General features: G+C 38.6%; 1 protein-coding gene across 1 annotated transcript in view; it reads left to right on the forward strand.

The window, feature by feature from the left end:
- The first annotated feature begins 8,916 nt into the window (after positions 1 to 8,916).
- LOC306905836 (heparan sulfate glucosamine 3-O-sulfotransferase 3A1) overlaps positions 8,917 to 27,816 on the forward strand; it is a 34,083-nt gene continuing 15,183 nt past the window's right edge. The window contains exon 1 of the mRNA XM_079476777.1: positions 8,917 to 9,895. Within this exon, the coding sequence (XP_079332903.1) occupies positions 9,339 to 9,895 (557 nt within the window). The 5' untranslated portion in view covers positions 8,917 to 9,338. The remainder of the gene's footprint in view (positions 9,896 to 27,816) is intronic.

Consider the following 27,816-nt stretch of genomic DNA (forward strand, 5'->3'; position numbering starts at 1 on the left):
GCAGGCTTATACTGTATATTGGTTAACACAGCACACTGTTAAAAAATCTTTGCTGTCTTAAATTGGAAAGTACAATTAGTTTGGCTTTAAAAGTCATTTCAACCTACTTTTTCAATTTTGGCCATTGGTGAGTTGATTTAACTTAGAATCAAGTTGAGATAACTTAAAAATAGGCTACTGTATGTTGAAATTGGTAAACTTATCTTGAAGAGTTTTAATGTAAATACATTTTAAATAAGACTTGTAAATGCAAGTTGACTGTACTTAACATTTTAAACAGCAAAATTAGTTTACAGTGTATTTGTTTATAAAACGTAAACTAAAAAGCAGAAGTCATAGTCCAATGTGAAATGATTTCATTAATTTAATATAAATTATAATACAATATTTCATTTTTTTACGTAACACATACATACAGTTTTAAATAATAAAGGCAGGCTCTATTCTGGAACTCGTTGTTGATTTTGTGACTACAATATTATTTAATGAGAATGGGGGCAACCCATTTGAAAGCCCAAAAGCCACCCTGCACGCCCTCTGCATACACCGAAACTTGCTCAAACATCTGTCAGCCGTAAGCTTATTAAAATGTCATTGACCCTTAAACTGCATATTTATGCTGTGTTAACCGAGCTGATGCTAGAGAGGTGCACACAGACTCATTGTCACCGAGCCGGGCTGTGTCAGACAGACTGTGGCAGTCAGAGATAAGCTTTATTGCACAATGTGTGCACAAGCTCCATTTGATTGATGCTTCTCCATTATTATTACGTCTGTGCGACGTAATACATTCAGGGGTGTCATAAAGGCCGGGTCTAAATTAGTTGTGTCAAACTGTGGCGGCGGTCCCGTCTTTCCTATCGCACGTCGAAATGAGGTGGCACTGACACGCCATCGACAAGGGGGAGGTTAGTTAGCATCAAAATGGGGCTGAAAACGAAGCTTAGCGATATGCTATTTTCCTCATTACATTTTTTTTTCTCCGTCTCTGCATTTGTGGAAAGGGCAAATTTCGGCACCTCTACTTAGTCAGCGAAAGCAATTTAGGGTACTCGAGGGGGTCCGCCGGAAAATATCTCACGCTCTCTAATCTATAAAGACAACTGAGTATTTGACGAGAAGCTCACGCCGGGACCCGAGCTATCCTCCCTTGAAATTCCCAAGCAAACAAATGTGTAAATCATCTCGGATAATGAGTGTGTTCAAAAGAGAGGAGTCCGATCTGTGTCCCAGCTCTCCCTCTTTCTGTGCTCATTAGAAGAGTTGTGGGAGGATGAGCTGACTGGCCAGAGTCCTATTTTATCACCTGCCTGTCCCAGGGGTGGGAACATGAGCGGTGAGGTTGCTATCTGTACTCTTTACCGGGGAGGAGAAAACTTGCTTTTTTAGCGGAAGGGCAGGGAGAGAGGAATGCTTTTGTCACTCAGGGAGGAGAGCTGGAAAACAGAAGTGTGTATAAATGTTTGTGTGAAGGACTTAGAGAAAGAGATTATATGTGAGCGAGTGAGTGGGAGATGTTTGGCTTCATGCCGTCCATTATCGTGTATGTGTGTGTGTGTGTCTTTGTGTTTATATGAATGTGTACATGGTGAGTAGTTTTGGATATGGAGGGGGATCTGTCCACCTAACTACTCATCCAGATGTGCAGTTAATTCGTTCCTAAGACCCCTTTTTTGTACTCTTTGGACTGTTAACATATGTGCAACACAGGATAGATTGTGAGGGAAGGAGAGAGAAAGAGAGTTTAGAGTCTCTGTATACTACTGTGTATAATCTATTGCACTGCGGTAAACACACAGCTCCAAGAGTGTAAATTCCTGCCATAAAACAATACGAGATTAATTTAACTTAAATCCCATAAGAAATTATGTGCTTATGTTATAACGTGAAGTGTTTTTCGGATCATATAAAAGAGGCATATGATGAATTGTGTAAGACGATTATAATCATAAACCACATCAAACCACAGCACCAACTTTCTGGAGTGTTTAAAACAAATCAATTTATAATACTTTCATTAAAATAATATCTCATTATTACAAATGAGAAAATCACAGTCATATAAAAAGAGGAATTAAAAAGAACCGGGCACTTAAATAGCTAACATAAATACATAACTGAAATGTAAGCAGTTTTAATATAAATAATTTGAACCGTTAAGGCTTGTCAAACTAAAAAAAAAAATGCTGATGTAAAGGGGAAAACATATTTGACTAAGCAAAGAATGTGGTGAACAAGTAGCAAAATATTTGTCTCCATTGACTAATTTTAAACACCGATATCTTATCAGTCAGACCACACTCATACAAACACACAATCTCTCCTCTTGTGTAACTTTACCTTCAAAAGCTTTATTAAGCACCTCCTCACGGCTCGGACCCCACCCAGAGACACGAAATGGAGTCTGTCGCCTTTGAGTCTTCGCCAGACTGTAATTTCTTGGTTAAAAACAATTCTCCACGAGACCAAACAGGTCAGCACAATTTTGCAGAGGTTCAATTACACTGCTGGACTAAAGCAAACAAAACATCTCCCCATCAGCGCCTTCTTTAACAACATGCCACTTTAAAGACCAGTGGGGCTATTTAGACACTTGCAACTATGCTGGAGGCGTCTGATGTCAGACCCAAAAATAAGTCAACGCTCCTGGAATGAGACATTTTCTCAAATTTTCCTTGTAATAATTCAAAACAATCCACGATAACTTTAAAGAAACGAAATGATTAATTCGATTAGCAAAATGTAAATAAAAAATGGAATACTAAAATAACTTTCAAAATGAACTGTCCAGTTTTTTGTTACAAAGTTGTTGGATCTTTTGACAGAAATGCAATAAAATATACATAACTATGTCTTCAGAGGTGTATAAATACCTTGCATAATGAAGCATTTTGTTTTTATTACCTTAGAATTAGCTATTTCTATCTACATACAGTACACCACGGTCCCCTTGCATCTAAATTTGCCTTGTTGTTTCTACAGTAGCCCTAAATGGACAAACTGAAATGGTCTCATGTTTTGTAAACACATTATCCCTGCATCCGAAATCGCCTACTTCCATAATAATAAGCGAAAATAAGTAAGAGTCATAAATAGTATTTCCAAAACCTCAGTATGCATAAAACGGTAGGTGAGAAATACACGGATGGTATAATTCAGAGATTTGCGAGTGTGGATCGATGGACACTTCTCTATCCCATGATGCCACGGGGTCAAATTACAAAAGTTATTCGAATAAAAATAGCGGAAAACTTCTAAGTGGGTGTCCGTTTTTTTATGTAAGTACAGATTAATGAATTTCTCGTGAATAAATTATGTTTTTACCGATGACTAGGTACAGGTTGATGTTAATACTTCATAGGTAAAAGAGCATACGGGTCACATGACAATAAAACACGGCGGATGCAGTATGTCCCAAATCTATTTATACTATCCCCATACATTCTATATACAGTAGAAGGTACTGTTTTAAAGGTCGATAGGTAGGTACTTCATTTAAATCAGTACATACAGTCATAGTATGCTATTTTAGACCCAGCTTACATTCTCTCTTTTTTCGGCAAAGAAGCGAAAGCGTGAAAAAATCTAATTCTGTGTCAGCCACCTGCAACTCGCAACCTCACCACTAGATGCCTCTAATGTTCATACACTGTATCTTTAAGCATGGTCCATCATTCAAAATATTATAAAACGTGCTAAATGATTGCGTCATAGCATACGTGTATTTGAGCTGGGGAACACAAAAGCATGTTTATTGTTTATATGAGTACATAGAACGTTTGGGAAACAATAGATAGATATTGAGCTTTGTGTTGATGGGTAGGCAAGTCAAAAGAGCAGGAACTAGCAAATATGCTTACTGCACCCCGCTCAACCCTTCCTCAGATGCAAAATTGGTCCAATTTGTCATCGCTTTTTGATTATGCAGTGTGGCTAACAAGGTATCTTTCACGCTCTGGCAAATATTAACAAGTCATGGATGGCAGAAATTTAATTATAGTTTTGGGGTCTCGTAAAAAAACGCTATCGTATAAATGAGAGTCATGTGCTGGTTAATGGCATTAGGGTAGACGCTGACATTAACAAATTGTGTTCATTACACATTTTCTGTGTGATCGGGTCAGATCTTCCTCTGATGCGAATAGCAGTGGGGGTGGAAGCTCAGGCTTAAACATAAAAAATGCTACAGTGTCTGATAGCAAATGATAATCGATTATCTATCAGAAATGATTATAGGACAATCCTTGTGCTCTTACTCAAGTAAAATAAAGTATTTATTGCATCTAGGCTTGGTAGGAGCAGTGCTGTTTTTCTGTATGTTTTTGAGTCTCACAATTTTCTCACTTTTTGGCATTTAGTACCTGGAAATACTTGAACAAATATTACCGTTGCAACACGAACCAATTAGAATCGAATGTATTATATGTCAATAATTTATATGTCAAACGGAGGATCAGCGAGTCAAGACGAGTGCCAAAAAGCTGTTATTTCTCCGTCCAGCTGTCATACAAAGAGTTCCACAACTTGACAGCAGGATTTCCCCGCTCTACAAAATTAAGGAAGATTAACTGTTTTTGGACTTGATGCTGGTACGTTTTACTCAGGTGGCTGATTTAGACACCAAAATTCCCTGGAACGCTTCAAACAATAACCCAGAAGACAAACGTAGCGCAAAACTGAATCAAATTCTGTTATCCACACCTGATATCCTGCCTCTGACAGAACCTTGAACGAACACACAGGAAAAGACAAAAACAGATACATCTTAAATTGCACTTCTTATATCATCCACATCTCGTGTACTCAGAGACAACTGTGTCTGTAGAGAAGCTTTAAGTGACTTCTTTGACCATACGTGATATTTCATCTAAAAGACGGTTCAGTTGTACCTGAAGTACAGTAAGTGCATGTCTGCCCTGTCATTACAACTAAGCGGTACTATAAACACTGTGCAAACCTTCGCGAGTGCTTTCGGTGAATCATGCACCACAGCCTTCTGACACTAACGCTCTATTTGTTGGCATTTGCAAAACTCTTAATGGTTGAAAGGGGAGCTCCTAATGTGTCTAGGTAGTCTGTTTATGCCCGGTTTATTTTCTGTATGTATACAAACTCATACAAAACAGTGAAGCGATCTCTATTACTGACTCCAGCTTACAGTACACAAAGTTTTAAAGTGAAATCAGACAAAATGTAAATCGGGGGATATTACAATAGATTTCCCTCTTCATTTGCGTTTTTTTATTTATGTTCCAACACGTCAGCAAAATTATTATTATGTGCTGAAATGAAATAAATCCCTGCATTGTTCACTTTAAAAAGTGAAAGAAATTTGACATCAGATAAATGCACAAAGTACTAAACTAAAAATATTACAATTTTTAAGCCTTTTTCCTGTTCTGTGTATTTTTTAATTGCTTCCCGATTAAAATGATGTCCACATCTAATTCACCTAAAATCTAGAAAGTGACACATACTGGAAATGAAGAATCACATCTCCACATTGCTTTTTGAAGTACAGTTACTCACGGATTGGCTTTTAATGAGCTGAGAAAGCTTGTTTGGGTCTCTGCGCTTCGGATGTCAGGCGCTCCTCTGGTCCTCCAACAGAGTAATAGGGAGGTCAAGAATGGAACGCGGCAGACATTTGTTTATGTAAGAAAGCAATCAATCTAATGACTAAGTCATCTTCTCGGAGGGACTCTTATATGAGCACAGAGGAGTCACATGGGGAGGTTGCAAGACTCATCTCCAAAACCCAGCCATTAGTGTGATCAATGCATCTTCTTGGCACAGCATTATATTAGTGTTTTGGAAACAAATCTAGCAAGTCTCAATACAATCTATATTGGCTTGAAACTGTCTTTGTTGACTGGATAAAGATTACGAATCAGCTTTTCATGAGAAATATCTTCTCATGATGATTTACACGCAGTCCCAGTAGATGACCCCCGATTTTGTCAGTCAAAAGTTTTCAAGTTGGATTAAGTCTTGCTGCCTATTAGAGGATGGAATGTGTCAAACACACACTTTTTTCCATGTTTTATGGGGACTTGCAGTAGACTCCCATTGATTTTACATCAGGCTTATGATATACTCTATCAACTAGCCCAACACCGAAACCTAAAAGTCACACAAACATTTATACAAAATATAATTCTGTATGATTTATAAGCTGATTTTCCTCATGGGGACCTACAAAAGGTCCCCACAAGGTAAAATTCTACTGGTATTACTATCTTTGTCAGTGATGAATATCACACACACGTGCAATAACATATGCACTTAAAGGGACGGTTCACCCAAATATGAAAATTCTACCATGCATTATTCATCCAACTTATTCCAAACCTGTTTTTTTCTGTTAAACACAAAAGAAGATATTTTGAAGAATTTAGGAAAACAAACAGCTCTGGGGCACCTTTGACTACCATTTTGTACTACCCTAGAAATCTTCTAAATATATCGCTTTGAGTTAGATTTGTTTGCAGGCTTGGAACTACTTCAGGGTGATTCATTCATGACAGAAGTGTCATTTTTGGGTGGAGTGTCCCTTTAATGACACTATAAACTAAAGAAAAGATTAATCAATACTGTAATGCTGGTTTTTATATGTATTGCACATTGAGGATCTTTGTTACCTATTGTTTTTACACAATAAAAAAAACTGATATATTTTCTTAATGAAAGCCCTTCCTCTCTTCAATCCTGGAAAAAACAACACTCAGCTCGCAGGTCTGAACCACAGATGTGTATGTACAGCTTAATTTGTTTCCTATCCTTAAAAAGTCAAGAGTGCATTCATAAATATTTTGTTTAATGCACAGAGTGTATTTGTTTTATGCTTGCCTTAAATATGCTAATAAATACATCCACTTTGGTAATCATTTTGTAGAACAACACTATTCTTACTGGATTATTAGCAATTTTACTGGATTGTTACCTCACATGCCCTTTTGGTTTCTTTAGAGGTTTTGTGACTAAGCCACATTACCTGGCTGTATTTCTCAGACAGCGCTGCCTGTAAAGATGTCTCTTGCATGCTGAGATGTCTCAAATCCACACATAAAGCTGTCCAGAGAAAACGGCCCCCACAGCTTCACATCAAGATTCACATCCCTGATGGCTTCTTGTTTACTTGAGGTTGCGCTTGCCAGGCACAAAATCACAGTGATCCTTTTATCAAAAATAAGGAAATAACTGGAGTCAGCAGTTAACCTCATAAACATCTGTATTATATTTTATTTTTGCAATTTCAAAATGGACTGAAACAACAAAATAATAGGTATACCTAAACTCTCTAAACAAATGACTGCAGATGCAAAAACCTCTTTTGTAATTTTGGGCACTCGTATTCTGAATATTCTGAAATATTATTTGCATTACATTTTTTATTGAACCCAAATGCTGTGGTGTATAGTTAGAAAGAGAGTTTATCTTCTGTGTTACTCAAGAAAACACAAAAAAGCACATGTTTGCACAAAAGTTGCACTTACAAAACTGCAAAGAGCGAAAAACAGGACCCAGAAAATTGCAAACACTGGCAAGATATTGTACATTGACAACGGTGACCTCTTGACTAAATGCCTGCGCCGCAACAATCCTCTTTGGCCCTGTGTTTCAAATCTCAGTGGACCGGTTTGTTCACTCAGCAGTACTGACCGTCTCCACACATTCCTTTATCATGAAACCGATAATGGCGGAGTAAAAACATTTGACCCAGGGGGCATCACAGGGGGACGGCCCGGCTACGGTTGTTGCCTCCTCTATCACGGAAAGGCCGAAAGGGCCAGGGTGTGATTTGTTAAATGCTAGCCAGCCCTTGCATTGTGTCCTCATCACAAGGACATCTGGCACAAGCAAGCCCTTGTTTTGACTGAGGTCTCCATCTCTATTCTGAGGCAGTGGGCTGTGCTGCATTGAAACACTCCTTTGGCTTTCTCATGGTAATGGCACAACTACAGGAGCAGATGTGAAACATTTGGTTCTGTTCTTGTTCACTTGTAAAGAAATAATGTGATGCTTTTGCTTTTATTTCACCATGCTGTGTTCTTATTAAAAGTGAAAGAGAATACGGTAACAACAGGAAAGAGGGATGGTCGTCCTAGGTGGCCCGAGCGCACTGGGGTTGAAGTGTAATTTGAGTGAGAAGAATTAGGTGACATAAATAGAATGAAAAAAGCCAAATGTTTGCGGAATTCCTGACTTAATACAAATAAGAGAAAAAGTGATGAAAAGCGATGGAATAAAAGCATCACTCATTCATCTATACATGTGGAGAGCACACACACCCTGAAGATCTCGAGATAATGTTAATAGCTTTAGTCATGCAGTGATGCATGCCTAAAATAATCTTATTAAATCATTAGCAGCACTGTGTAAACAACACACAGGCGGGGAGAAAGATGTTTTCCAATGAGATCAAACATATCAATTTCATACTCAAATTGTACTCTCTCTGTTGGTTTAATAATAATATCTTTATCTGATTATAGCATTAGTTGTTTTTCTCTAAAAATCACAGAGTATGATTTCTAATTTTATTTCGCAAGGGATTTATTGCTAAACTAATTTCAGAATCTTTCATCTAGGATTTAAGATTTATTTACTGTATATCAAAGAAAAATGTGTGATATGTATTACATTGCAAACAATCCGTTTTTTTACTTCTCACTGTGTAAAGTGCAAACATGAATTTGTTTGGCTGCAGCCACAGGGGCTGTAAGTGACATTTGCTTTGAACACGAGCGTGACCGTTCTTCCACCAGCATGACAGGTGGGAGGAGTCCTTCTGTCCACCCAGCATCCCATTGGTTACTTCCATGCAAATTGCGTGCGCTCGGCACGAGACTTCGGACCCTGATTGGACCGCATCGTGCCCATCACTATCGAGGACGTCATTCCGAAGTTACATTCAGGGCACACACGTGTGAGGTACTAGTGCAATGAAAGTTTACCAGAATTTCACCAATCATTTTGGAGCTAAATGGATTGAACATTATTATTATCATTTTATAGAGATTTAGCTTTTCTTTAGCCTATGTTGGACTTCGTGGGAAAAAAACGTTCTCAAATATTTACATTTGGATTAAAATAAAAACGAAACATCCTGAGGAAATGTACTATTGTCAGTGAATATACTTTGTATTTCAGTGCGAGACTAGTAACAACAGAGTAGCCAGCGCGTGAAGGTTCGTTTTAGAGAGCTGCGCGTGCGAAATTAATCCACCTTCGAGCTCCAAACTCAGATCAAAACTCGCATTATTTCTTGATGGCAGGACCGAATAATGCCTCTTTAGCATGGATGTATTTTCAACTCATGCCACCCGTGAACCGACATGGCATTTAGCCGCGTCTTTTCGGACCATCCGTCCAAGAGCATCTTTAAGACATTCGCGGTCATGTTTCTGTCAATACTCGCAGCTTTATACTTCATACACTCTCTCGCGGACCGATGCGGGACCTGTATACCTACCGAGAAGAGACAGACGGGTCCGGTCGAGGACTTAGAAATAAAAGATTTAGGCTCGTTGAGGAGAAAGAGGCTTCTTCAGAAATGGACATCCACGAAACCTGTGGTGATGAGACGCGATAACTTGATCGGCCGGCTAGAGGATGTCGATGAAGAGGAGTTACCTGAACTTGAGGGACATAAACAGGCGGTGTTAAACTCCATGGGTGTAGATTTGGAGGCAGGTGGCTCGTATTTTAGCAGTAAATTAAGTTTGTTGGGTGAAGGCAGTAAGAAGCTGCCTCAGGCGATCATCATCGGCGTGAAGAAGGGCGGGACGCGCGCGCTGCTGGAGTTTCTGCGCGTGCATCCAGATATCCGAGCGGTCGGAACGGAGCCGCACTTCTTCGACCGTAACTATGACAACGGACTGGACTGGTACAGGTAAGAAATATATATATGATGATGGCGAAGAGGATGTGCTTAGTGATCAAGTAAAATAGTGAAATTTTAAATATTCTGACATATATTCGTAGCCTAAATTTGATTAAATGTCTAAATTTTTCTATGAAAAGAAACAATAAATGGTAATTAAAATATTTTAGGTCTATTTTTATAAATAATGCAATAGTTTAATAATATAGGTAGCTACACTATAATACTCATCATTATTTGTTTTTATTCTCTACATTTAAATTTGCCAGGTGTTGCAAAAGTTTTTCAACAAATGTTGCTCAAAATAAGAGTCATTTTGACGCATGTCTATTGCTCTATATCTGAAAATAAATGCACACACAAACAAATAACCTACACTAAATTTAACCATGCAAATATTTTAGATTTAAATTAAAATTAGTTGCTACTTTTATAGTTATTGCTTTTTTAAAAATATTAAATGTCTTATTTACGTATTTTAGGACATCAAACTAATTAGGCCTAGTAATAAACAAACAACTGAAATTGTTAATATATTTTAATAAACAAAAGTCTAGAAATGTATAGTCAATCATTTACTTGTTTTAGAATCTACATAAGTAATTATGAATGTTCTAAATGAAATAAAAATACATTTGAAATGTATATTATCAACTGGTTATTTGAATAAGAGAGTAATATAGCCTACAGGAAATATTCTCTTATGGTTGTTTATCATTCAAATAATTCTGTGTTTTCTACATTGGCATGTCATTCTATATCTCGAGGCTGCTGTTAGAGTTTAACACAAGCTTGTCTTTCCAATGTTGCTCAGTGGGGGCCTATCAAACATCACAGCTCTGTTATTAATAGGGATTGTAATGAAAGCTTACCTGTCTGTCTCCATTTCCCCATCAGGGGTTAATATACCGGATCATTTAAAAGTACACTTTCCTTAATCTCGTTCCCCTCCCTCTTGTTTGAATTACAACTTTTAGAGAAGCAAAAATAAACAGACAAACAATTACTCTCTTATTTTACCATCACTCTTTAACACGTCTGCGTCTATTCATCCTTTGTGCTTTGTTACATATACATGAGGATCCCATCCATCCAAAAGAGTTGCCAGGAATCTTGGGAACGCGACGTAAGATGGTTCTTATAAACACCCTTTCCTTTAGAAATACAGGGACCATGAAATTAAAATGACAGAAAAAATAAATAACAACTGTAAAATCAATGTTAGTTGTTAGAAAGAACAGTGTTTGTGCCAGATTGCTCGTCGGTTTTGTGTCTGGCTATGTATAAGAAATGTGTTTGAGCGGTGTTGTGAAGCGCTCGTCTGTCAGGTAACATTCTGGTGAAGGGAATGGAATCAATGAGCTAATTGAAAGTGCTTCTAAAAGTAGGCTACTTAAACACAACCGTGGATGTCAACCTTCCACGAGACAGGAAAAAATAAAAAAATAATCTAGGGCCCAGTGCTTAACTCTCAGACGTTTTCTGAATTTACGTACGTTAAGGCGCAACATATTGATGGATCTGTGCTAAGGTCTTAAAACTAAAGAAAACAAACATAAACATGAAACTACTTTTGCTGCATAAATTCTCACCCTTTGTCAAACCCTCTGGGGATAATTGTGTTTTTCTCGACCGCTTAAGTTATGAATGGGCTCTATTTTTTCTTCTCGCTGCACTAATCACTGTGTCCAATTTGCTGGAATTATGTGACTCTTTTCAGACTAGGCTGTGAATGTTTAAACACGGAGACTTCCATCTGCAGGGATGAAGGACCATTGTATATCGTAATTGCTGATATGTAGACTGTGAAAGAATCACACAACTTTCCCTCACTGTGGGAACGTGCGATGTGTGTGTTTTATCAATTGAGCTGTCCAGTTGGTCACATTCGTGGCGTAAAGAGTCTGAAACATTTGTGTGCATTTATTTGTGTCTGATTGAAAATATGAAGTAATCTGAAGGCAACCAAAGAAAAAAGAAAATTTTACTTTCTTTCTAGACTTGATGATGAGACAGCACGTGTGCTAAAACAAATATCAGCGTTGTTTTGTCATAATGTATATTACTCACCCATCTGCCATAAACATCCTAGTGAAATTAAACTAGCAGCGGGAACATCTGTGTACGATAAAACATTGCATTGCATTATAAAACATACTATCAAAGACACAGCCTTTTTATTTGGGATATCAATGAAAGTGCTCAGTCGTCTTCTTTAATGGACAGAGTTCATCAGCTCGCTATCAACTTACACAAAACGTTCCTTGGTCTTTTGCTGAGACAGCTCCGCTAAAACCCTAAGGCCTTTTGTTATGTAAATCTGTCCTCAGAGTGTGGAAAGGGATCATCTGAATGACTCGATGTAATGAGAGGTCTTTACTCAAACTAGAGTCTGTTAAATTCAAGGCTCCTAAAATTACTATCCCAGCAACCTGCTGAGGCCAAGGGTGTGTTTCAGTCATTGAAGGAGTAGACATGCTAGATGAGGGTGGATAAAGAATCTCACAATGAAACTTCTGGCATAAAAAACGTATGTCTTCGAATTGGGAACCACAACGTTTCTCTAGTACATATCGTATGAGCTATAAGGGCTCTAGAAAACTCTTTGGTCACATTTGACATCAATGTTCATGCCCGTGTATTTAGGATTTTGAGATAGATTGACGTAAGAGTATTCACACTTAGTCAAATCAATGTAGTACATTCAATGGATAATTGCGTTGTAGAGGTGCCTGTAAAAAACATAGAAAACAGAACGTGGCATTTACAATCATACTCACTTAACCTGTTGTCTTTATTAATTATTTAGCCTACTTTTTGGTAAATTATATGTTTTCTTGTAAATACTGTAATGTTTTATATACAATAAAATTAAGTGTTTACTTACAACATACATCTGGAGAGCTTGAGTGTGTGTGAGTGAGTGAATATTTCGTTGCACTCTTCCCCCTTCCGTGGCCCCTGCGGTACGAACTCCTCTCAAGTGGATTCAAGGAACGCATATCAAAGCACAACCATTCAAACTACAGTACACTGAAACCTTTTTAAAAGTCAGGCCCGAAAATGTGGAAAAGATTTAGTGAGCCCACACGTCGGTATGAATTTCTCTAAGACTTTATATGGATTCTCGTTTTCTCCTTTCGGCTGTCTTAAGCTGACATTCTGGAGAAAAATATATTAGCCTTAGTCAATTCCTAGATCCTCCAAACATCAGTATTTTGACTAGGTATGACTTGGTAAAGCTGGCTTGTGATTAGGAGGGAAGGAAAATCTTGAATGAAGAAATTATAGGTGTTAACTTACAGATGTTGTTGGACTTTCTAGAGAACCTGTTGAGATGTCGGCAGGCCAGTTGGCAGCGGGCAGTGAGAACTTTAATGTTGGGTAACATTGCAGTTCTCGAGCAACACACGCTGCAGATTCCAGATCCCTGCAGAACATGGTGTTTGTTTCACACTGGCAGACATGGTCTGTGGTAACTGGTTAACAGTACAGTGGCAAAGTTCCTGCGCCACAGGCTGGGAAAATAAAACCCTGTGTTAATGGAAATATGGACAGACTCACGCAAGAAAAGTGAAAACGTAATGTGAGCACAGTCATTTAATTTCAAACGGGATCTTTGACTGAGTAAGTCACACTTTTCAGAATAGTTTCAGTTAGAAGTAATGAAAAATTTCACATGTAAAGTCTTTGAAAAACTTTATATTTTAGAGTTATTTAGAAAATCATATACTGTTGCTTTTTAGAAACTACAGTAGAAATCAGAAATAATTAAATTTAATAATTAATTACAAAATTCTTGTTAGTATTCATGGGTTTTTATACATCAAGTATACACTTCTTGTATATAGTGTACATACAGTATAGTGTATGTGGGTAGTTGACAAATATGGTGTGACAGCAAAAATGTAGAAAAAACTAACAATGAACAAATCTCTCTTCTGCTATTATATTATAAATAGAGATTATAGAGACCCGTTAGTTTTTTTAATGTTTGTAATGTCACACTATTTGACACATGTATGTAAACAATCTATATACTTATATGTAGTATAAACAATGTATACATTTGGGGGCAGTTTAGAGCCACAATACGGAATCTGAAATATTATGATAATTTAAGACAAAAATATTTATTTTATGTATATATACATACATACATACATACATACATATATATATATATATATATATATATATATATATATATATACATATATATATATACATATATATATACATATATATATACATATATATATATATATATATATATATATATATATATATATATATATATATATACACTGTTTACTGTTTGTATTTAATGTTTTTTAAGTATGTTTAAAAAATCATAATTCAGGGCTTCAGACGCCACCATATCCATATGTTTGAATTTTGCGACCAGTTTTCGAGACAGCGTGAGTACTTTTAACAACCTGCGACCTGCAAATTTAGAATTTCTTCTAGTTGTTATTTCATCAAGAAGAGTATAACGCAAGCGGCCACCTGTGCAGGCTGTGTGTGATACCCCGCAGGTCACTCCAGATCCTCATTTGACAAGTTTACAAACATACACAACTTAAGGTTGAAAACTTAAAAGATCGTAAAACTTAAAAGATCGTAATAACGTAATAACATGAGACCTTTCATTTTGCTTTAATGTGTAACACTGTAAACAATTAATCTGCCTCTTTTGAAATAAGTAGCTTATCAGGTAACTTATTTGTCAGTATGTCATAATAATTGCATTGCAGGCTGATTTAAGATGTGCCCCAGAATTTTTCACTTGCGCTCCTTAAATTTTCCGTCAGGGGCTACAGTGCTCCTATATGTTAAACTTGTTTGGTATGTTGTAGATATCGTTCATATTATGGTCTATTCAAACACTACAGCACACGTGCTAGTTCTACACCTTGTGCAAATATACCTCTGAACACTAATGAGATCATGTTGAAGAGTCATGCAGTCAAGGACAAAAACGTTTTTAAAGAATCTGCACAGCTCAGACACTACCCACTCCAAAGGGATATCTCATTCACCTGTCCACACACCCTCACACACACCTGCATTTGCTTTATTAGATCATTATATTATTTTCTACCTGAGCTATGAGGGCAGGTTGTACTGTAATGTTGTAGTGTTAGGATGACAGAAGCCAGCTGGGACATGAGATCACACTCAACAAAGAGTCCACTGTGTCTGTCTGTGTGTGTGTGTGTGTGTGTGTGTGTGTGTGCGCGTGTGTGTGTGTGTGCGCACATGTGTGTGTAGGACTTTGATCTGGTTTGGCCAGAGGTACTGCTGTGACATGTTCGCTCAAATTACCACAAATACACGGTAAAGCACTCTTGTCTAATCTCATTTTACCATTGTTACAGTATACAGTTGGGTGGATCGTTCCCAGCATGGCAACATAATTGGGAATATCCTGAAACACTTTTTGGATAACTGCAGTGACACTTTTACACCATTAATGATGAGCGAGTAACACATCCTGACTTTGTTAATTATAGCAGAGTTTATTAAGCTGTAATACTGGCATTACTGTAAGCGATTATAGATCATTCATGGAATCCAAGTCATTTAGAAATCATGATGCTTTGATTCAGATTTTGTTTGCTAATGCTTTTTCCAACATAAGCCACATCCTACATTAGCTATAGCGTCCACCAAAACATTTTTAAGTGGCTGTACATGTCAGGTACATGTCTGGGTCTGATCACCTGCTTGTTTTGTTAGTTTCGTCTCTATGTTTAAGTGTTGTCGAGCACATGATAGTTGTTTTGACATCTCGCCATGTATTTGAAGTCTGCCCTCCTCGTTGCCTGCTCATCACCTCACACTGGTTTTCACTCAGACCATTAGCTTACTCTTGTCTTCTCTTGATACTGTTGTGGGTAACTAACTCTTGTCTAGTTTTGATTCTGTTGGATTACTTACTCTCGTCTTGTTCAAGCTCCAGATTTGGTAGCACCCTGCTCTGTTATCTGCTGTGGGCTTTCGTGCCCGGCTCTGGTCAAGAGGTTTTCTCTGCCATGGATTGAGCTTCCCGGTCTCTCTGCCGTCGTCTTCTCATCTCGGGGACTAAAGCTCCGGCTGCGGCTCTCCACCCTCACCGCAGTGGCCTCTCGTCCTGCTGTGGGGGAAGTATATCTCTCTCATGGATTACATCTCTTCCTCTGAGGAGTTGTCTGGACCGTGAGATTTACATCTCTCTCGTGGATTATCTCTCTCTCACTGAGGAGTTGTCTGGACTGTGTGACTTACTTCTTTCTTGTGGATATCTCTCTCGCTGAGCGAGTCAGGACTGTCAGGTGGCTGTCTCTGTTCCCCCGGGCCATTTCCCTCACCATTCCCCAGCCAAGCTCTCAAACCTATTGTCCCAGATCCCCATGTGCTTGGTGTTACCCCTCACAGGGTTCTAGGAGTGACTGGTTGTGCTGTGTTTAAACTGTAATAAATATTGCAACTTTTACCCTACATCTGACTACAGAGTTTTCCCTAACAGAACGGTCTGAACAACATGGAGTCAGCAGGGTCAGATCCCCCACGCACTGCCCTTGTACAACAGGGAGACAACAGGCTTCCCAGCTCAACGCCACCATCCAGGAGGTCGAGGCTCTCAATCCCCAAATTGCTGAGCTTGCAGCACGGGTCAAGGAACTTCGGCTGGATCTGGCCGCCCGTCACACACTAGAGCCAAGTCCCCTTTCTGCGCAGTATTCAAGGACTTTTGCCAGGAGATGGTCAAGCTGTTCGATTGCATGGCACAGGGAGATGAGGCAGCCATCCTGTTATCATGTTAAACCCAGAAGAAGCGTTCTGTGACGGACTACGCCATCCCCCTCAGGCTTGCGACTGGAAAGAGAGTACGCTATGCTTCCTGGAAGAACTCAACCATGCCATCGCAGATGAGCTGGCCGCTTTAGATATGCCTAGTGATTTCGAGTCCCTCATCAGCCTTGCTGTTTGGGTGGAGAGCCGCCTCACATGCTGTCAACAGCTCCACCTCTCCAGTTCTCTGTGGCGCTCCCAGCCCTCTCTGGACTCCAAGGTCTACACTGTCCCCACCTCTAATCCCGAGTCCATGCAGCTGGGACTTCCCTGCCTCACCTCCCAGCAAAAGCTGCAACGTCTTGCCCAGGCCCTCTCCTGTACTGCAGAAAGGCTGGTCACTTTGCTCTCCTGTGCCTGCTAAAAACCAGTGCCCACCAGTAATGCAGAGAGTCCTGATGAGAACCATCTAACCTCTCCTTCTGGGTGTGCCCAGCTGCCCTTCAGGCTGATCTTCAGGGCACAACACCTACTCATCCGCATTCGGGAAGGAGATGAGTGGAAGACAGCATTTAACACACCTATGGGACATTTCAAGTAGCCCTTTGGTCTAACCAATGCCCCAGCCACTTTCCACGACCTTGTCAATAGCGTTCTGGGTGACATGATCAATACATTTGTCTTCGTGTACTTGATTTTTTTATTTTCTCCCCCTCTCTCGGGGTGCACCCCCAGCACGTTAGGAGTGTCCTCCAGCGACTGCTCGAGAACCAGTCGTTATGGTGGGGAAATGAGAATTCCACACAGAGTCAGTTACGTTCCTTGACCATTTGATTGAGGGGAATCAGGCCTGATCCTGCCAAGATAAAGGTGCCACTCACCGCTTTGACCTCCACTAAAGTGTCCTTCAGGTGGAATCGAGACTCTCAGGCATCCTTTGACTCTCTCATGTCCCGTTTTGTCTCTGCGCCTGTTCTGTCTGTGCCAGAGCCTGTGCTCCAATTTATTGTCGAAAATTGACGCATCAGATGTCGGGGTCAGTGCAGTCTTAGGCACCCTTCACGCTAAGCCCGCTGGGCACTCTTCTTTGGCCATTTCAACTTCACCCTCTCATTCCGGCCTGGGTCTAAGAACCTCAAGCCTGATACCCTCTATCGTCAGTTCGAGGCCATCCTCCCTAAGGGGATGGTGGTTGGGACTCTCTCCTGGGGCATCAAGTGGTGAGTGGCGGAGGCCGTTCAAGGGGTGCAAGTGCCGGCAGAGTGCCCAGAGGCTGCACTGAGTCCTGATGTCCTTCAGTGGGGTCATTCATCCTGACTAGTCTGCCATCCAGGAATTCAAGGAAAGTTGGCTGCCATTCGGCGACGGTTATGGTGGCCGTCATTGGTGAATAACCTCTCTACTTCTGCGGAGATGTCTGGACCGTGAGACTTACATCTCTCTTGTAGACATCTCTCTCACTTAGTAAGTCTGAACTGTCAGGCGGCTGTCTCTGTTCCCTGGGCCCTCTCTTCGCTCACTATTCCCCGGCCGAGCGCTCGAGCCTATTGTCCCAGTCCCCCCTGTACTTGGTGTTACCCCTGTCAGGACTCTTGTAGTGACTTGTTGTGCTGTGTTTGAACTTTAATAAATATCTATCACTGTACCCTGCATTTGACTCCTGAGTTTTCCAGAATATGGCAGACGCTCTTCTGAAAACGAAATGCTTTAATTTCTATGATAATAAAACGGATTGTTGATGTCTTCTGAATTTGTTTAGTTGGTAAGATGTAACGTGTGGTTGATGTGGTAATGGTCCCTCCCCTCCTTTACTGTAATTGGTCTGGTAGATAACAATTTTTCATTTACACCCACCACCCAAATTCCCAAAGTGGATTTTTTTCAACTCTTGGCGCCATTTAAAAAAATGTGTAACTTCCATTGCAAACAACTAAAATATTATCTAGCCTCAGGGAATTTTTTTTTGATGGACATACATCCTTAATAAGAATTTCTGTATCATGCAAAGATAAATGACAGGTTGAACTGCAGTGGTACATCAGTAGGTTAGCCAAATACAACAGAACTTATTTCCATATAAAACTCTTAAAGGCACACTAGCAAAAACATCTGAATATGATAAAAATAGTCTATTAAAACTGTCTTGGGTTTTGTTTTTGTTAAATCTTGACTAGTCTTTTCCCCTTAAGACCACTTAAATGTTAAACGCTACAATGTAGACCACAGTTTCTTTAAGCCTTCTATTTTTCTTTGGGCTTCTGTTCACTCTTCTGTAAATTATACTTACTGTTTGCCTTTATAAGAGCTCTCAGTGTGGTCCAGCCTACCGTGCAATTGTTTGTTGGTTTTGACAGTGTAATGCCTCTGTCTGTCAGCGGCATACGGCAGTTGGATAATCCATGACCCCACCGGCGACCTATAAGACAGACAGAGAGTACAAGGAAGGAGAACAAATAAAGCTGGAGAAGTAACAACAAAGACAAGATTGGCTTGATACCACATTCAGGCTTATAATTTAGTTAGACACAACTGAATAGAACTTTATTTACTTTATGAAGCCAGATGCCAACAACCAAAGTAAGAGCCAAGATGGAGGTCTAGGAGAGTCTGGGTGTATAAATATATGGGTGTACAGATGTGGATCAGAGAAGGGTTCAGACATTTCTTTCAGGTCTGGTTTTGGGTCCCAAATGGGGTCAGTAAACTGATATGTAAAGGGAAGGATTGCTTAAGGGTGAAAATATTACGGTACTGTAAAAATCTCAAGGTCACTTGCCTGTTCCATCATGAACTTTAAAAAAACATCCTAAAAAAATGTCCATCATTTACACACCCTCATGTAATTCCAAACGTATTTGACTTTCCTTCTTCTGCAGAACACAGAAGAAGATGTTTTGAAAAACTTGGTAACCAAACAGCATTGACCCCATTAACATCTTCCATTGAATGGACACAAAACCACTGAGACGTTTCTCAAAATAATATTCTTTTGCGTTATGCATAAGAAAGAGTCATATGCAGGTTTTTCATGACATGAGTCTTAATGATGTCAGAATTGTTATTTTTGGTGAAATGTAAATAAACTATAAGTGTCAAACAATTGCAATATATTAATATATGATTGTTGTAACTTAGACACACATACACATCATTCCATTCAGACACACAAATATGCAGACACATCTAAAAAAGTGTCTTAAGACTTTCTCAGCAGCAAACGCATTGTGTTAACCCCTCTCGAATGCATGCACACACAAGCAAGCGCTGTCTAAAGCAGCTGATCCCCAGGCCTGTTTGAGGGGCCAGGGCACAGTGCTGGCTGTCAACAGCTGCCTGAAAGGCATTCTGGGAATCCAGCCCCCAGTGGGCACTGAAGAGAGAGAGCAGGTGTAGACTGCTCCCCAGACACCTCCATACACACACACAAACACATTCACTCGCACACATATACCCACCTGATGCCTTCACCTGCTAAAGATAACACACAACCTGAACACATCTCAGCAAGGATCTAACTGGCCATGTTCAGTCACTAAAATCAGAGAAAGTGAGGCTTTGATGGGCACAGTTTGAGGTCATAGGTCAATGGACGAGAGCCGTCTGCAGTAACCTCTCTGAGCCGTGTGACGCAGATGGTAATGCAAGGGATCAGTTACTCACAAGTCAAGTGTCACCATTTGTTTATGTTGTTCGATTCGTGTAAGCTTTGATCCAGAGAAAACAGTCAGGCGTTATATTTAGCCACAGTGATTGTGACTTTTTGCAGTGCTTGGCACAACAAAGTAGTACAAAAAAATACAACATCTCTATCTACAGGTTCTTGTGACCAGCTTGCTCCAAGCTATTAATCTTTCAGAAGAAAATGTACAAGCCAGCTACCCTGACTTCACACGATTCAGTTATAAAATGACAGAGAATGTGATTTTCAGTGAGATTAGGTGATGTGAGAAACAGAGGCCTTCGCAATGTGAGCAGAATTCAAATGCATGCAAATATGCTGCAACACGACACGGTGACTACCAATTGGAGAAAAAAAAGCAGAGATCATAATACCTGTGTAGCCTCTCAAGGCCTGTTCTCGACTATTCGCACCCAGAATACAAGTTTGTGATTACATAATACAGGTATATGTCAGTGCACTGTGCATATTAATTTTGTATTTATAAACACATACACATACATGTATTATTTATATATAATTCTAATTACTGTTTATTTACATAATATAAATATTTATATGTGTACGTATGTATATATCAGTAATTATTTGTTTATTTTGTATTATTCTTAAATATATGCATGTGTTTATAAATACAAAATGAATATGCACAGTGAAAAGATATATATTATAAAATATATTTTATAAACACACTTATGCTATTAATCGTCATTATGCGATTAATCGTTAAACAGTCCAATAACAACTGAATCGCTGTCAGATTGAAAACAATCTTATTTATCAACACCATGCAACTTGTTGGGTGTATACATTAACAACCATAGATCAACAAAGCAATTTATGGAACAAGTTTAAAGGGCCTAAATTGAGACGGTCTTGGTCTCAGATTCAGCACTTTCAGTCATTTAGTTTCCTCTCTTTGGGAAAAAAATATATTTGAAAGTGGTAACAGAGTGTTATACTGTCATAAAGAAGTTGAAATTCTAAACCCAGCACTTGGCAGTAAAAATGTACGTGGATTTATATGGGAGCTTGCATAAACAATGCAAAGACACTCTTACAATATAAAGTTGTTGATGTCAGTGAGCCAGAACAAAGAAAAGCTGAAGAACCTGTATCAGATCAGTCCTGCACGTGTGATATGCTATTACTTCAACATGCCAAAACTGTACAGAAATCAGGCAGGGGGAGAAACAAAGAGGAAAAGAGGAGTTGTGCGTGTAAATGATGCATAGCGAGAGCATATACGTGTTACGGGACTCAATGGGGCGGAATGGTGGAATAAACCCTCGCCATCACATGATAGATTTCACTTTCCCCTGCGCACAGGCAACAGCTTTATCACTGGAAAGGGGGAGAGTAATTTTCCACCCAAAGACAGCCGTCAGAGATTCGGGAAATCGTAAAATAGAGGAAGCGAATGAGTGGTCCCATTTCTATCCTGAAACAACTGGGTTAACGGAATAGTTCACCCTAAAAAGAAAACCGTCACCCGTATGTCGGGTATGATTTGGTTCTGTGCATCAAAACATTTTGAAAACACGAAATAAAGTATGGCAAACAGGTTTGTCACCGAGCTTTGTAAATGATGACAGAATCTTAATTTTCTGGTTAAATAAACCCTTACATATTGTTCACACCAACTTTCTGCAAGTGTTTTACGAATATAAAATGTTCATGTTATCTAAAGCCTAGGATGGAAATGAATTGCAGACCCATCATACAGTAACCAGCCATTGTAACCATTTATTCCATTCAAAGCCTTTAGACTCACAGTAGCACAAAAGCCTCTTTTGAAATGCAAAACATCCACATAAATAGTCTACTTCTTGCGTCTTTGGCATACTTTGTTCCTCAACCACACTGGAAATATTATAAGAGCACTTTAAAATTGTTAGTTTGCACTAGCGTTGATGTGGCTCTTATTGTTAGGTGTTTAACACTGTGGGTGTCCTGAGCTACTGCGTATGTTATCTTTCCAAGGAGGAGTGACCCATGCCAGCAGTACAATCCAAGCCAATCCTGCGGTGTTCATGTGTCATTGTGAATCACAGAGAAAACAAGACAGATAGAGAGAGAAACCTGAATTGTGCAAGAGGAAATATATTTATTTGAGGGTCGGTCCAGTTTTACCCATTTATTCCCAAACTACTTACAATTTTAAAGCACCCTTATGTGTAACCAGATTTGTTTTCTCAGTTCCTTAGCAAAAATAGACAATTGAATGAAGACAGAGAATGCATAAAATATTTCTGACATACAGTATTTCTGGCGAAGCCTCACACGGATCCATTTTAGCATTATGAGCATTGCAATAGAAACTCGCGTCTCGTAATTACAATAACAAGGCGTTATTCAAAACAGTAAAACATCGATGTGTGAACAAACATTCAGTAGAATAGCTGTGTTGAATTTCAACCGACAGGAAACACAATCTGCGGTTTACATGCGCACGGATTGATTTCATTGTTGGCCATTGATGTGTTCGTGTTTAGCCATATTGTTTGGACTTCAGAAATGAATTTGGGAGATGTGTTATGGCAGTTGCAGTCTAATCCAGTGTTCCAAAAACACGCAAGAACACTTTCGCATACCACATCCCCAGTTACAGACACTTGAGGGTTGGCAATCTCAACATGACTCTGTTGATCTCCCACGTAAACCCGTAAAGCGGAGCGCTGAGACAGACCGGCGGTGAATAGATTCATTACAGTTGTGGTTAAAGAGAGATGTCATACCTCATACAACATGAATGTAGATATGCATGTGTTTTACTGTGGTGAAATCTCTCAGGTGACTAGGTGGCTCTATAAACAAGCACTGAACAGACACCTAAAGTAAAGACTGTGTGGTTGTAATAAATCCTATTTAGATGTCTATAACTACACCCGTAGACCATAATGTTGTGTATATTCTAAGCTTGCATGCTGCAGTTTTAAATAGTAAATGTGTGAGCCCTTTACATTTGAATGGATTTTGCATGACTGTCAATGTTTTATCGTTCATCAGATGAAGTGATCTCAAGAATATCATTCCTCTTTGTTGTTATTGTATTAGATATGACATGGATTCTGCTTATCAGTTAAATTTGGAATGCCTTTTCATTACAGTTATTGTCAAATTTATCATTCTTGGTTCTATGGATTAACGATGTAAAATTTTATATTTCTACATTCTTTTTTGCGAAAAGTTTCACATACTTAATACTCCACTACATTTCATAAACTATTTTTTTACGTTTAATATACGTACGTACATTAAAAATCAAGTACTTTCTTTTACTCAAGTAAGTGAAAATGAAAAGAATTCAAGTTAAAAAACAGTTATGAAGTTAAGAATTGTGTTGAGTAATAATGATGATATATGTTTTATATGAGTGTAGTGATTTATATTTGTTTGATTTATTTTGAACTTATATTTAAGTAGAATTAACATTTGCATTTATTGTAATTATGTCTAACAAAAATGTAGTGCTCAAGTAAACATTTAATTAAATAAGTATTACAAATGAATTATTAAAGGCAACAAAACAGTGAAAAATATAAAAGTAGGATATATGCTTTATTATGTATTGTATTAAAGTAAAAATGTTTTGCTTAGCATATATCATACTTTTATATCTACGACATCTACATTTAATTACAAGTAAATTACGTCATTAAGTAAAATTAAGTAATGTTTGAGTAAAAATATCACAGTAAAAACATGCAGTTATGAAATGTTTTTCTTTCCTGTAGCTCAGTGGTAAGAGCATGGCGCTAAGGTCGTGGGTTCGATCCCAGGGGGTCGCACATACTTAGCAACAAATGTATAGAAGAATGCAATGTAAGTCGCTTTGGATAAAAGCGTCTGCCAAATGCGTAAATGTAAATGTAATGTAATGTAAATGTAGTGCGATAAAAAGTACAATTTACTGAATGCTTCATAAAGTAGTAAAGTAAAAAGTTTTACAAAGTAAACACACTCTGATAAAGTATAGATACTTGAAATGTACTTGAGAGTAAAACATACTTCACAACTGTCCGCCTTTGTACCCTGTACAGACATTCCACGATTTTCACTGAACTACATTACATATAATTCACAATTTGGACGAATAACATGAACACAGGATATGCTTGGCATCATCATTAAATTCACTTATCCTCTTTATGCATATATACAGTAAAGGATGTTCAGCGTTCGCGGGCAGGCAGACATCAGCTTCTCTTCTTCTTCGGATAGGTTCTGTGAGCAGACGGATCAGTCATTAAGAGAGACTGGCCCTCTCTGGCAGCCCAGCAAAATGAATGAAGCCCGCTGGCAGAGCTCGGCTCTTTTGCATAAAGATAAACTGTGCGCCTCTGAACATCCTGTTGATGAATCTTGTAACCGCAGACTCCTCAGACAAGGTTCGGTAATTTAATGAGTCCCAAACTGAAACGCTTCTAATTGTTAATGTAACTAGCTCCGACTCTCCATTAAACAGTCTAGAGGAACACTTACAAAACAACGTGTCTGAATGATGGACGAGAATCACTTCTTCTCGTGTTTTGCTTTCTCGTACATTATACAGTGAACATTTGTTTTCATTGCGGGCATCAATTAGACTCAACGAAATGAAAAACTGTGTGGGGGACAATACCTAGGGGAAGAATTAAACAAGAGGAATGAATTTTGCCATACTCGCAGTTGAAGTTGGTATCTCTGCTCCACTAGCAGCACAAATGACTCCACTACACCATCTGTATTTTACAACATGAAAGATGCGTTTTGGATGTTTTTTATAACCTTATTTAACAATGGCATCTTGCCTTGCTTGCAATTTTGCATGACTAAACTGTGAATGGCATTAAATTAGATTTATTTGAACTCAAGTCAAACAGAGGTCACGTGGAAGCCTCTGACTTGCACGACCTCTTCATGACCTCAGCTTCAAGCCTTAAACATTTAATAATACCCAGACCGTGAACTTATATTGTGTATCTATGTCATTCTTTTGGGAGTGAGCGGGGCAGCATATTTAAAGAGCTTGGACATATGAGACAGGATAAGAGTTTTTAATGACATCCTCTGTAACGGGACACCCTGAGAACTACAGACGGCTCTGAGCTTCTTCAAATCTCTCATTCCTTCATCCTCTAGAGAGACACACCCTTGAGCTACTGTCTTAAATACTGACGTTTCCTCAAGTTCTGGTTGACACAAGGAATGGTCTTCAAAGTTAAGGTTATCCATTGTTGAAACGTAGCAGCAATTATCTCATGTTGTAATACATTTCAGTTAAAGGAACACTTCATTTTCTCCCCCTCAAGTCGTTCCAAATCCGTATAAATGTCTTTGATCCGATGGCCACCATTGACTACCAGAGGACAATGGTAGGTCAAAATGATCCCCAGAACTGCTTTCCTGCGTTCTTCGAAATATATTCAACAGAACAAAGAATTTATTAAGCAATTTTTCCTGCAATGGTAGTCAATGGTGGCAAAGAACTGGAAAAAAATCGAGGTCAACTGTCCCTTTAACATGAATTTACTCGAAAAGCAAGATATTAAGATATTATCTTATACGATATTACATTATCTTGACTTGTGGTTATTTTATTATTATTTTGTCTTTTAAGTGTGGGTGAAAACTTCATGGCTCGAGATAAAATAAACCGAAAGTGCTGAAATCTCAAAAATGAAATGTCTTTTATCTTTATCATTCCAAATTTTCTTTCATCTGCATATTTTGTATATTTTGAAGAATGTTGGTATCCAAACACTGGCCTCCATTGACTTTTATTGTTTGGAAATTTCTCAAAATATCTTCTTTTGTAAAGAAAGAGTCATGTACTCTAAAGGTCTTGAACAAATCAGGTTTGAATAAATGACAGAATTTGTATTTTTGGGTGAAATATCCCTTGAATGCAAGATATTTTATCTGAAATCTATTTTGCTTTTCAATTCAATTTATATCACTTGTTTAGATACTTGACTTATTTAAATATACCGTTTACACACACAATAGCAAACATCAAAGCAGAAGGGCAGGAAGGAATTACAAGCCAAACGTCTGTCAGAAACGTCAGCATCCTCTACTGCGGGGCTATGAATGATCCATCCTACAGGAGATAGCCTTGTCTTGTCCACATAAGTCTTTCAAACTCCCATAACTCAAGTGGTTGGAGGAAATATCAAATCTTCTTTTTGTTCAAAAATAGAGACCTTTGGGAAAACAGCATGGGAGTACGCTGTACAGTATCACTGAGATTTATGTCGTTCTTTAAATCTCTCAGTCAGATCACTTCCTGTTTCCTCCCGGTGTTTACTGTGCAAACAGGCGGACCATTGTGGGTGATTTATTTTCATTACATTATCGTTTTAATTGATGTCCCCAAGAGTCTCAGCGACAGCCATAATTCCATTACACAGAGTATTTTCAGACATTTTATTAACAAAAATGAGACTTCAGGCCCTCCCACTACATCTAATGTCACTCTTGTATAAGCAGCAAACAGCAATCCCACAAGTCCATGCTTTGACATCTAGCGGGGTCACAGCCGAAGCAGTTAATAACCTCTGCTGCTGGAAAGGAGACGGAGAGAGCCCAGCAGTGTCAGAGCATCTTCGCAACCACCCCGAATATCCTGATAACCACAGAGCAACATACTGTAATTTCTGAATAACTTAGCAACTGCATGTTATACAACATTCAAAAAATGAAATAAAGACGTTTGCATGGACATGTTGAATCGATACGAAAACACTATTCATCCATACCTATTCTCATTTCTCTATTTTATTTTGGAGAAATGTAAACCTCCCTAGTGTATTGAAGGGGAAAGGACGCTCTGTGTGTATTTTTAGTAAATCTAAGAATGTGCTTGGTCTACACAACTGTAAGATATGAAATATACAGCAAGTGTGAATAATAGTGCGATGTGTCTTATAAAAGAGATAAACTGAATATGTGCTGGTGAAAATTAAATTCAGTTTTATTTATAAAGCACTTAAAACAATTTTTCATTGTTTCAAAGCAGCCTTACAGGAAACAAAAGTTAGTGTTAGTATTAAAGTAACAAGGGTTAATCTTTGCCCTCGATTGCTGACGTACAAACAGCTGTACTGTACTTTTTTCATCTTAGAGAAAACATTAGAAACATTTGAATTTAAAGTGATAGTTCACCCAAAAATGAAAATGGTGTCATCATTTACTCACCCTCTTGTCATTTCAAATCTGAATGACTTTCTTTCTTCTGCAATAGACAAAAGAAGATATTTAGAAGAATGTTGGAATTGGTAGTACCCATTGACTTGCATTGGTTATGTGTCCATACAATAGTAGTGAATGGGTATCGCTGGTGTTTTGTTATCAACATTCTTCAAAATGTCTTATTTTGTGTACGGCAGAGTAAAGAAAGTCACACAAGTTTGAAATCTCCAGAGTAAATACAAGAACTTTCATTTTTGGGTGAACTGTCCATTTAGGGTGAATAATTGAGTTATTTTGC

This window comes from Barbatula barbatula (genome assembly GCF_947034865.1).
Source record: "Barbatula barbatula genome assembly, chromosome: 16".
Lineage (NCBI taxonomy): Eukaryota > Metazoa > Chordata > Actinopteri > Cypriniformes > Nemacheilidae > Barbatula > Barbatula barbatula.